Source organism: Salvelinus fontinalis, chromosome 14 (assembly GCF_029448725.1).
Source record: "Salvelinus fontinalis isolate EN_2023a chromosome 14, ASM2944872v1, whole genome shotgun sequence".
Lineage (NCBI taxonomy): Eukaryota > Metazoa > Chordata > Actinopteri > Salmoniformes > Salmonidae > Salvelinus > Salvelinus fontinalis.
In genome coordinates, this window is record NC_074678.1 from 38,026,402 (window position 1) to 38,038,983 (window position 12,582).

A 12,582-nucleotide genomic window follows, 5' to 3' on the forward strand; every position below is an offset into this window, starting at 1 on the left:
GGTATTTTTGGTTTTTTACACCTTTTTTTAATCTTTATTTAACTAGGCAAGTCAGTTAAGAACACATTCTTATTTTCAATGACGGCCTAGGAACGTTCTGCCTCGTTCAGGGGCAGAAAGACAGATTTTTAACCTTGTCAGCTCGGGGGATCCAATCTTGCAACCGTACAGTTAACTAGTCCAATGCTCTAACACTGATTACATTGCACTCCACGAGGAGCCTGCCTGTGCCGCGAATGCAGTAAGCTAAGGTAAATTGCTAGCTAGCATTAAACTTATCTTATAAAAAACAATCAATCAATGACTGTCATTGCTCCAATGTGTACTTAACCATAAACATCAATGCCTTTCTTAAAATCAATACACAAGTATATATTTTTAAACGTGCATATTTAGCTAAAAGAAATCCAGGTTAGCAGGCAATATTAACCAGGTGTCATTTCTCTTGCGTTCATTGCACGCAGAGTCAGGCTATATGCAACAGTTTGGGCCGCCTGGCTCTTTGCGAACTAATTTGCCAGAATTTTATGTAATTATGACATAACATTGAAGGTTGTGCAATGCAACAGGAATATTTAGACTCATGGATGCCACCCGTTAGATAAAATACGGAACGCAATAAACGTTTTGTTTTCGAGGTGATAGTTTCCGGATTAGTCAAAGGTATATGGTTTAGAGAGAAGTAGTCGACGCGTTATAATTCCTGTTATAACTTGCGGCTGAACTTGAAAGGGGTTCCTTCGTTATTTTACCGTTCATGTCTTCCATAGAGAATGTCTTGATCTACTTCAAATAAGGTCTGTGTTTCGTGCAGGCTTAAACCGCCTCGACGGTTTGATACCCGTGTAAATCTCACTAGGATAAGGTAACGTTTGTCAAAATGTTTTCATAAATCCACTCTACACATTTTTTTATCTTTGCTTATATTTAGCCAATATTGATCAGAGTTACCTTGTCCTATGGATATCTACACAGTTATAAAATTGGCAAGGTGGTGTAAGCCTACACGAAACACAGACCTTATTTTAAGTGAATCTAAAAATATCCTATGGAATAAATGAAGGAACCGCTTTTCAGATTTTGCTGTCATGGGAATTATGACTCGCACTTTGGTCGTCAATTCTTACCATGCCCATTATCAAAATAGGATTTCCTGCATATAGAAATTACAGTTTTTGTTTTCAACATTCATCACAGGTAACTTAAACTCTATTTTTTTTCTCTATTTTTATTCACACAGTTGAGAGTATTTGTCTCCTAAGCAGACTCTTCAGTATCATTGTCACTTCAGAGCTGTGTGTGTGTGTGTATTTATGTATTATATTAAGTTAAAATAAAAGTGTTCATTGTTCTTTCTGTATTGTTGCAATTGTCATTATTACAAAAATGTGTGTGTACGTATGATATATATATATATATATTAAACATTTATTTTTATTTTATATAAATCGGCCGATTAATCAGTATCGTCTTTTGTTGTCCTCCAATAATCGGTATCGGTATCGGCGTTGAAAAATCATAATCGGGCGACCTCTAGTAGGAACACAGAGAGACAGACAGGTAACTGGGCTGTGGTGGTTGGAGTGCTCAGTGTTCTGTTCTTCTCCTTAGCTCAGACATGCTCATATCATGTGATTCCCTCCTACCCCTTCTTCACCCCACAGAAGGGACATGTGTTAGGTTAGTTCACAGACATTTGAAGACTAGGTAAAATGTACAGCTGTAGAAGTGAAGTAGTAGAGTGTGTTGGAGTGGCTTTGGCATATTTCTATGCAGCATGGCATGGGTTAATGTCTGAAATACCACCTTTAGACCGTGGCTGAACTCCAGGAGGACCTTGTGTATACAGTGTGCTTGAATGAAAATTATAATATTTTTTAGTTGAATAATTGGTTTGCACCAACAATGCTTGAAGAGCTTGTGCCGTACACCAGGAGTTAACAAAGCTAGGACTATGACACTGACTGAATAACTTCCTGCTTACTCTTTAACTAACTCTTTCTTTCTCTCTCTCTCCTATGTCTTTCCATCTCTCCTTATAGTGGTGGACCCACATGGCAAGACCTCATCCCCCGTCCTGGAGCACCCCGGCCCAGCCGACCAGCCTGCCGCTCCACCCCTGCGTCGGAGGAAGGAGCGTCCCCAGGTGCTGAACTTGAGTGATGCAGAGATGGCCGGGGTGCTGCGACCTAGGCCGGGCCGACTGGACAGCCCTAGCAACCGTTACGCTGGTGACTGGAGTCGCTGTGGAGAGCGCTACTTCCCCCCTCCTCTGCCCCAGGAGGAAAATGACTATGATGATGTTCCTTCTGAGGATATGGAGGTCACTGAGGAGGGACAGGAAGGACAGGACACGGAGAAGGAGGGGGGAGAGGAGCTGAGACAGGAAGGATTACTGGACAGTGGACAGGAGGAAGGACAGGCAGAGCCACCTACAGCAAAACAGGAACCCCCACTACTCCAGGAGGTGATGGAGGGACCTGTAGAGAAGGAGGAAGAGGAGAGAGAAGCAGAGAAGGAGAGAGTGGAGGAGAGCGATGTCTCCAGTGGCGGTCAGCCGTCAGACGATAGGGTGTGTGATGATGATGATGATGAGCGCATCCTGCCCCTCCACAACCCCAAAGAGCACACATACCAGGCTTACATGAAGATCCAGGACATCAGCCCCGTTCTCAGCAACAGGGTCAACCTGCGAGACCTGCAGGAGAGCATCGACACGCTCATAGGCAACCTGGAGAGAGAGCTCAACAAGAACAATCTCAAAGTTAGCTACTGACGCAACACACATTCAGCCCCACAGGCTACTGACTCAAACACACAGCCCAACAGGCTACTGACTCAAACACACAGCCCAACAGGCTACTGACTCAAAAACACAGCCCAACATGCTACTGACTCAAACACACAGCCCAACAGGCTACTGACTCAACACACAGCCCAACAGGCTACTGACTCAAACACACAGGGCAACAGGCTACTGACTCAACACACACTCAGCCCAACAGGCTACTGACACAAACACACAGCCCAACAGGCTACTGACTCAAACACACAGCCCAACAGGCTACTGACTCAAACACACAGCCCAACAGGCTACTGACTCAAACACACAGCCCGTTAGGCTACTGACTCAACACACAGCCCAACAGGCTACTGACTCAAACACTCAGCCGTTACAGGCTACTGACTCAACACACAGCCCAACAGGCTACTGACTCAAACACACAGCCCCCAATGGTGGAAAAGGCTTAGCTAATTCTAAGGGCTTCGAGACTGGTTGGAGTTGTTGGGGTTCAGGAATTGGGCTCCAGGGTTGCCGTGGTGACTCTTAATAAAGACGACTCAGTGGCACGTGCACCCGTGTTGTGTCGTGTGCCCCTGCAGAACTCTGGTGTTTAGAACTCTGGTGCGTGATTGGCTGGACACTTCATTTAGCACCTACCCACAAGACATTATTTGATGTTTCATTAATGTTTTGCTTTTGATGACTTGTTTTTACATGTCGCTCATGTTCTGTTGTTCTTATCCGGTTGTTGTTGTTGCTTATCTTCTTATTAGAAGAACCCATTGACCCCCAGGGGTGTAAACGGTGCCTTAATTGTGTGAAGGTGGGACTTTAAGGCAGGGGAGAGCTTTTCTATTGAGGTACGAAACATTATGACGTACAGCAATGCACTTATGAGGCAGGCTTTAGTGTATAGTACAAGTCATTTAGGTATATGGTACATGCAGTATAGCTGGCTATGGACTGGGAGGAGAACCAGGGAGGGGGCTAGCCCTCTGAACCCTCCTCCTCCTCGGGTACGAGTACAAACGTATCATACAGTCACATACATACCTGCTCCAATACCATGAAGAAACACATAAACAAGGAGATAATGGGTGATACGTGTTTCTCTATACCTGCTAGAACAGAGCAGCTAATCTGTAGCAACAAACAGAGATAGAAAAAAATAACTCATGTGATGTCATGTATTTGAAAAATGAATAAGTGAATATGACATGGGTGAAAACCATTCATATCTGGTTTTCTTTTAGACCTTCGCCACCTCCCACATGATCTAGACCAGGGTTTGGTCTTAATGTGCACCCAGGGGTTCCCCAGAAGCCCTGATCAAGACCACGCGTATCAAACTCATTCCACGGAGGGCCCAGTGTCTGCGGGTTTTCGCTCCTCCCTTGTGCTTAATTGATTAATTAAGGTAATTAATTAGTAAGAAACTCCCTACACCTGGTTGTCTAGGGCTTAATTAAAATGGAAAAACCAAAAACCTGCAGGCACTAGGCCCTTCATGGAATGAGTTTCAGACCCATGATCTAGACAGACAGTGATCACCTGCGGGTTTAAAGAGGAAAAAGTCAAATATGGGAAACTTACGTATGGTACATACTGACTGCAGAACAGCAGTTCACGTGTTTCATAGAAACAGTTACTGTGTGGAGAGGGCTCTGGCTAGTATGACATGTGAGTCCACTACCTAAATAGATAAAAGAAAGTTTTCAGAAATCCAGGGATTCAGAATGATCAGTATTTAACATATTTATGTATATATAAATGTATTTGGAGTATATATATTATTTTTTACAGCTTATATATATATTTCCATACAGGCATATTTAAATGCTCTCCATAACATTGTAGTGTTGACCCATGATAGACTATATAGACGGGTTGGTTGTTTAGCAACAAAACCAACACATGTGCAACTATGGGGTCAAACAGACGGGTTTGGCTTAGACTGTTGATCACATGTCAACTATATTTGGTTTCTAATGTTCATTGAAAACAAATACATTTCCACAATGAGCACTTGTCTCTCAAATACATTGTTATAGTTGGTTAGATAGCTAGAGAACATTCGCCATATTAGCATAGACGTGACATCAGTCAAAATAAGACATGGAATCAAGAACAAGGTAAAAGCAGCTGAAACGAGCCACATACGTTTCCCCACATGGCAGATTCTTGTCATTGTTGCTCGCTGTCTGGCCATCCAGGACCACAACAACACACGGCCTTCTGCCCCATTCAAATGCGTACATGGTTTTCGTGACGTTGTCACCTAACCCGTCTATGTTGCTTTGTTTCCTCCCACTTAAGCTACCTGTACACATCTTAAACGTGCTGGACTAATGGTACAACTTAAGCTGTAATATATATGACAGAAATACGTTCTTGCAGAAAGAGAGATATTGTTATATTTTTTTTGTACATATTTGGCATCTGTTTTTGTCGCCGGTTGGTCTAATATGTGTTCATAGTTGTGTTTAAAAGGTACTGATGAACATTGTTGCATGGTCAAAAGCTTTATTACTGACTTAAACAAGTATATTTCCCACCTGAGGTTATCGTATCATATTTATGTGTACATGGAGATTATTTTCTATTTGTTCCTATCCCACTTTTTTGTCATCCCTTTGACAGCTGCTCACACAGACTAACAACCAGGTTCAAAAGAACATTTAATTGAAAGACTAAAAGAAAGGAAAATCATTCAGCTAGCTAGTCCCTAAGGCGATTGCACTGCAGTGCAGTAGTTTCCTATGGTGATGGGAAACTATCCAGTGAAGCTTTCATTATATAAGGATGTTTTTCTGGTTCTAGCCTGGCCCTAGTTCCTCTCCTCCGGGTCTGGCCTGGCCCTAGTTCCTATCCTCCGGGTCTGGCCTGGCCCTGTTTCCTCTCCTCCGGGTCTGGCCTGGCCCTGTTTCCTCTCCTCCGGGCCTGGCCTGGCCCTGTTTCCTCTCCTCCGGGCCTGGTCTGGCCCTGTTTCCTCTCCGGGCCTGGCCTGGCCCTGTTTCCTTTACTCCGGGCCTGGCCTAGCACTGTATCTATCAATGCATTCCTCCCTCTTCACTCTTTCTCTAACCCCCTCCCTCCTTCCCTCTTAATCAGTGTGTCACATGTCCACATTGTGTCTGAGCATGTGCACATCGTTGGTTGTGTGTACATCGTTGGTTGTGTGTACATCGTTGGTTGTGTGTACAGTAAGTGTCATACGGTCAACGTGTTTTTGTAATAGTTGTTTTGTTTCATCTCTGTCCTGTTTGTATGTCTGTCTTGGAAACAGAAAACTATGATGAAAGCATCACTAAAATAGAATAATACTTTGTACTGATCTTGAAAAATGTATGGTCATATTAAAGTATATATTTCACATGGCCTTGCGTCTTTCTGGTTATTACATTTTGTCAAGTTGATTCAACCATGTTTTGCTGCCAAATCATTGGCCTGTAGATGAGAGTAAAGTGAAACACTCAAAGCATCCCATTTTGAGATGTAATGTCTGTTATATGTCTTTTTGCTAATCACTTTAGACCAGTATTAAAATGTCGTAACATTAACAGTCATTGACAGTCAGTTATTTATTGGGTCTTGGTTTCTACCGATGTTGCTTTCAGAATCTGCTACTGTGCTGTGACTTCCTGCCTTTAAGTTAGAAGTGATTTCAAATAAGGGTTTTTAAGGTATTAGGGTTCAAATAAGGGTTTTTAAGGTATTAGGGATCAAATATGGATTTCCAAGGTGTTCGGGTTAATCTATCTTTGCTATGGAAAAGTTGGAGCAAAGCAACAAAAGACAGGAAAGATGGGAAGTGTTCCTGGCTCTGCAGAGTTTTGGAAATATTTTTAGGATGTGGGAATCTCCCAGTGCTTGGCACAGCTTCGGGGACATTCCAAAATGACAGCCCTCATCATTTTAACTCTGTGGAGTAGCCTTTCTTTTCTTTCTTTTTACTCTCTGTAATACCAATTACCCCACTGAAGACATTCTTTAAAAAAGTATACTCTTCCATAACAGACTTTATATGGACAAATAAAACTAATGGATTAAAAAGAAAAGTTTTACATATTCCTAAGTCTGAGGGTGGTTTTAACCTTCCAGACGTGGAATTGTATCAACTCGCTACCCAAGGCTTTTACTAGCGACATATCGTTAAATGCACTAAAGAGGAACAATGGGTACATATTGAAGATGCACATGCTCATCCTCAGAATCTTTTTACATGTTTGTTTTCAAAAGATTAAGCTAAGAACATTAACATCTTCATAGTTAAGAACCTCATAACAATATGGAATGAAATGAAACGGATTCTACAAGAACCAATATCACTCCTTAAAACCACAACCTTATGGAGCAATCCCTGGACAGCGTTTCATAAAACACCGATAATTTGGTCCACATAGAAAACTAAAAGCATAGGAACCGTAAAATAATTGGTATTAGGAAATACATTAAGTTCCATGACAGAATTAAAAAGACCAATGTAGATATTTTAAAATATATGCAAATTAAAAGTTTTGATTTGAAATCTTTTGGACATCAGAGCAATGTTGAGGGAATTCTATTTGAGTCAGAAAATGATACTCATATGATGGGTAAGATATACAAAACCTTGCAGAGAGACTATCCAACTGACAATCTCTTAGAAAACAAATATAAAAGACTTAAAAATAACTGATATTGGTACAAGTTGGAGGGAATGTTGGAGCATAGCAAACAAAGTTACAGGTAACAAAAATGTACACTTAATCCCATGTATAGAATTTATTATACAAGAGACAAAATTAATAAATTCTACAGCACAACGGAGAGTCACGTCTTAAGTGTAAGACTAACAATGAGTCAATAATCCATGCCTTCTGGGAATGCTATGAAGTTAAAAAATGATGGCCTGAGTTAGAAAGTTGTTCATCCGTCTGTCCGCATATTTCAAGACATGTCATATGTCAACCAATCCTCCATTGTTAAGACAATAGAAAAAACATGCTTCATTATGTAAATATTGAAAGAGCGTGGGCAACGAAGAGGAACAAAATGGTGCAATTTGAGGACATGTGGCGGAGAGTAGTGCAGGCATGGAGATAGAACAGGTGGGTCTGGGCAGGAGATAGAACAGGTGGGTCTGGGCAGGAGATAGAACAGGTGGAAGATGCAGATGGGTCTGCAGGTGGGTCTGGGCAGGAGATAGAACAGGTGGGTCTGGGCAGGAGATAGAACAGGTGGGTCTGGGCAGGAGATAGAACAGGTGGGTCTGGGCAGGAGATAGAACAGGTGGGTCTGGGCAGGAGATAGAACAGGTGGGTCTGGGCAGGAGATAGAACAGGTGGGTCTGGGCAGGAGATAGAACAGGTGGGTCTGGGCAGGAGATAGAACAGGTGGGTCTGGGCAGGAGATAGAACAGGTGGGTCTGGGCAGGAGATAAAACAGGTGGGTCTGGGCAGGAGATAGAACAGGTGGGTCTGGGCAGGAGATAGAACAGGTGGGTCTGGGCAGGAGATAGAACAGGTGGGTCTGGGCAGGAGATAGAACAGGTGGGTCTGGGCAGGAGATAGAACAGGTGGGTCTGGGCAGGAGATAAAACAGGTGGGTCTGGGCAGGAGATAGAACAGGTGGGTCTGGGCAGGAGATAGAACAGGTGGGTCTGGGCAGGAGATAGAACAGGTGGGTCTGGGCAGGAGACAGAACAGGTGGGTCTGGGCAGGAGATAAAACAGGTGGGTCTGGGCAGGAGATAGAACAGGTGGGTCTGGGCAGGAGATAGAACAGGTGGGTCTGGGCAGGAGATAGAACAGGTGGGTCTGGGCAGGAGATAGAACAGGTGGGTCTTGGCAGGAGATAGAACAGGTGGGTCTGGGCAGGAGATAGAACAGGTGGGTCTGGGCAGGAGATAGAACAGGTGGGTCTGGGCAGGAGTGATGTTGATGTTTTTGTGCATCATTATGTTATCTTTTGTATTTGTATGTTTTGTTTTGTCTTGTTTGAAAATACGGCCAGGTCACCCATGATAGAAGTCGGTATTAGATGTCCATCCATGTCTGAGGACATTGGGAGAAGATGTGAAAACCGGCCACTAGAGGCAACAGTGAGCGCTGTTACATTCAAGTAGATTTTAGTTTTGCTAGAGTATTGTGGATGGGGATAGCACATGGACGTAAGCATGAGCCAAAGGTTGCATATTCAAATCCAGCGACAGAAACTATTTATTTTGTAATTTTTTTAAGCCTAACCCAAATCTTAACCCTTACCTTAACCATTCAGAGTTAATAACTAACCTTAAGGAGTTAATGGCTAAATGTAACTCTAACCTTAAAAATGTGGTGTTAATGCCTAGACTTAACCTTAAACACCTCGAAATTTGACATTTGAAACGACTGTGAAATTTGACGTTTGAGAAACATGGATGAACATCTAATTCTGATGTGAGAGCTTGTTGTGAATATCAGGGGCGCAACTTTCACTCGGGACGGGAGGGACGACATGTCGCCCCCACATTCTGAAATTAATTTTTGTCCACCACAGTTTTATCATGTGATACAAAACGAGGCAATGGTGTGCTTTAGGACCGTGCGGACGACTCTGAGCGGTCGGGTAGGCTGTTTGTAGTGTTTATCCGGCTGGATAGAAATATATATATATTTATACAGTTGAAGTCGGAAGTTTACATACACCTTAGCCAAATACATCTAAACTCAGGTTTTCACAATTCCTGACATTTAATCCTAGTATTCCCTACCAATTCCCTGTCTTAGGTCATTCCCTGGTTAGGATCACCACTTTATTTTAAGAATGTGAAATGTCAGAATAATAGTTAAGAGAATGATTTATTTCAGCTTTTACTTCTTTCATCACATTCCCAGTGGGTCAGAAGTTTACATACACTCAATTAGTATTTGGTAGCATTGCCTTTAAATTGTTTAACTTGGGTCAAACGTTTTGGGTAGCCTTCCACAAGCTTCCCACAATAAGTTGGGTGAATTTTTGCCCATTTTGGCCTCTTGCTCGCACATGCTTTTTCAATTCTGCCCACAAATTTTCTATAGGATTGAGGTCAGGGCTTTGTGATGGCCACTCCAGTACCTTGACTTTGTTGTCCTTAAGCCATTTTGGCACAACTTTGGAAGTATGCTTGGGGTCATTGTCCATTTGGAAGACCCATTTGCAACCAAGCTTTAACTTCCTGACTGATGTCTTGAGATGTTGCTTCAGTATATCCACATAATTTTCCATCTTCATGATGCCATCTATTTTGTGAAGTGCACCATTCCCTCCTGCAGCAAAGCACTCCCACAACATGATGCTGCCACGGTTGGGATGGTGTTCTTCGGCTTGCAAGCCTCCCCCTTTTTTCTCTAAACATAACGATGTTCGTTAAGGCCAAACAGTTCTATTTTTGTTTCATCAGACCAGAGGACATTTCTCCAAAAAGTAAGATCTTTGTCCCCATGTGCAGTTGCAAACCGTAGTCTGGCTTTTTTATGGCAGTTTTGGAGCAGTGGCTTCTTCCTTGCTGAGCGGCCTTTCAGGTTATGTCGATATAGGACTCGTTTTACTGTAGATATAGATACTTTTGTACCTGTTTCCTCCAGCATCTTCACAAGGTCCTTTGCTGTTGTTCTGGGATTGATTTGCACTTTTCGCACCAAAGTACGTTCATCTCTAGGAGACAGTCAATCACCACATTCTTATCGGCAGACTCAACAGCCTTGGTTTCTCAAATGATTGCCTCGCATGGTTCACCAACTACTTCTCTGATAGAGTTCAGTATGTCAAATCAGAGGGCCTGTTGTCCGGACCTCTGGCAGTCTCTATGGGGGTGCCACAGGGTTCAATTCTTGGGCCGACTCTCTTTTCTGTATACCTCAATGATGTCGCTCTTGCTGCTGGTGATTCTCTGATCCACCTCTATGCAGACGACACCATTCTGTATACTTCTGGCCCTTCTTTGGACACTGTGTTAACTAACCTCCAGATGAGCTTCAATGCCATACAACTCTCCTTCCATGGCCTCCAACTGCTCTTAAATGCAAGTAAAACTAAATGCAGGCTCTTCAACCGATCGCTGCCCGCACCTGCCCGCCCGTCCAGCATCACTACTCTGGACGCTTCTGACTTAGAATATGTGGACAACTACAAATACCTAGGTGTCTGGTTAGACTGGAAACTCTCCTTCCAGACTCACATTAAGCATCTCCAATCCAAAAATTAAATATAGAATCGGCTTCCTATTTCGTAACAAAGCATCCTTCACTCATGCTGCCAAACATTCCCTCGTAAAACTGACCATCCTACCGATCCTCGACTTTGGCGATGTCATTTACAAAATAGCCTCCAATACTCTACTCAACAAATTGGATGCAGTCTATCACAGTGCCACCGTTTTGCCACCAAAGTCCCATATACTACCCACCACTGCGACCTGTATGCTCTCGTTGGCTGGCCCTCGCTTCATACTCGTCGCCAAACCCACTGGCTCCAGGTCGTCTACAAGTCTTTGCTAGGTAAAGCCCCGCCTTATCTCAGCTCACTGGTCACCATAGCAACACCCACCCGTAGAACGCGCTCCAGCAGGTATATCTCACTGGTCACCCCCAAAGCCAATTCCTCCTTTGGTCGCCTTTCCTTCCAGTTCTCTGCTGCCAATGACTGGAACGACTGGAAGGAATTTTCCAAGCTGTTTAAAGGCAGTCAACTTAGTGTTTAGAAACTTCTGACCCACTGGAATTGTGATACAGTGAATTATAAGTCAAATAATATCTGTTAACAATTGTTGGAAAAATTACTGGTGTCATGCACAAAGTAGATATCCTAACCGACTTGCCAAAACTACAGTTTGTTAACAAGAAATTTTTTGAGTAGTTGAAAAAACAGGGCTCCGGACAGCCGAGCGGAAATTGAGGAAAACTCGCCTCCCTGCGGACCTGGCATCCTTTCACTCCCTCCTCTCTACATTTTCCTCTTCTGTCTCTGCTGCTAAAGCCACTTTCTACCACTCTAAATTCCAAGCATCTGCCTCTAACCCTAGGAAGCTCTTTGCCACCTTCTCCTCCCTCCTGAATCCTCCCCCCCCCCCTCCTCCCTCGCTGCAGATGACTTCGTCAACCATTTTGAAAAGAAGGTCGACGACATCCGATCCTCGTTTGCTAAGTCAAACGACACCGCTGGTTCTGCTCACACTGCCCTACCCTGTGCTCTGACCTCTTTCTCCCCTCTCTCTCCAGATGAAATCTCGCGTCTCGTGACGGCCGGCCGCCCAAAAACCTGCCCGCTTGACCCTATCCCCTCCTCTCTTCTCCAGACCATTTCCGGAGACCTTCTCCCTTACCTCACCTCGCTCATCAACTCATCCTTGACCGCTGGCTACGTCCCTTCCGTCTTCAAGAGAGCGAGAGTTGCACCCCTTCTGAAAAAACCTACACTCGATCCCTCCGATGTCAACAACTACAGACCAGTATCCCTTCTTTCTTTTCTCTCCAAAACTCTTGAACGTGCCGTCCTTGGCCAGCTCTCCTGCTATCTCTCTCAGAATGACCTTCTTGATCCAAATCAGTCAGGTTTCAAGACTAGTCATTCAACTGAGACTGCTCTTCTCTGTATCACGGAGGCGCTCCGCACTGCTAAAGCTAACTCTCTCTCCTCTGCTCTCATCCTTCTAGACCTATCGGCTGCCTTCGATACTGTGAACCATCAGATCCTCCTCTCCACCCTCTCCGAGTTGGGCATCTCCGGCGCGGCCCACGCTTGGATTGCGTCCTACCTGACAGGTCGCTCCTACCAGGTGGCGTGGCGAGAATCTGTCTC

General features: G+C 43.8%; 1 protein-coding gene across 3 annotated transcripts in view; it reads left to right on the plus strand.

Moving 5' to 3' along the window:
* The window catches only part of LOC129810772 (rho GTPase-activating protein SYDE2-like), a 100,970-nt gene extending 94,807 nt beyond the window's left edge, over positions 1-6,163 (plus strand). For all 3 annotated transcript variants that reach the window (XM_055861636.1, XM_055861635.1, XM_055861637.1), the window contains exon 7: positions 2,043-6,163. In XM_055861636.1, the coding sequence (XP_055717611.1) occupies positions 2,043-2,776 (734 nt within the window). In that variant the 3' untranslated portion in view covers positions 2,777-6,163. The remainder of the gene's footprint in view (positions 1-2,042) is intronic.
* Positions 6,164-12,582: the final 6,419 nt, after the last annotated feature.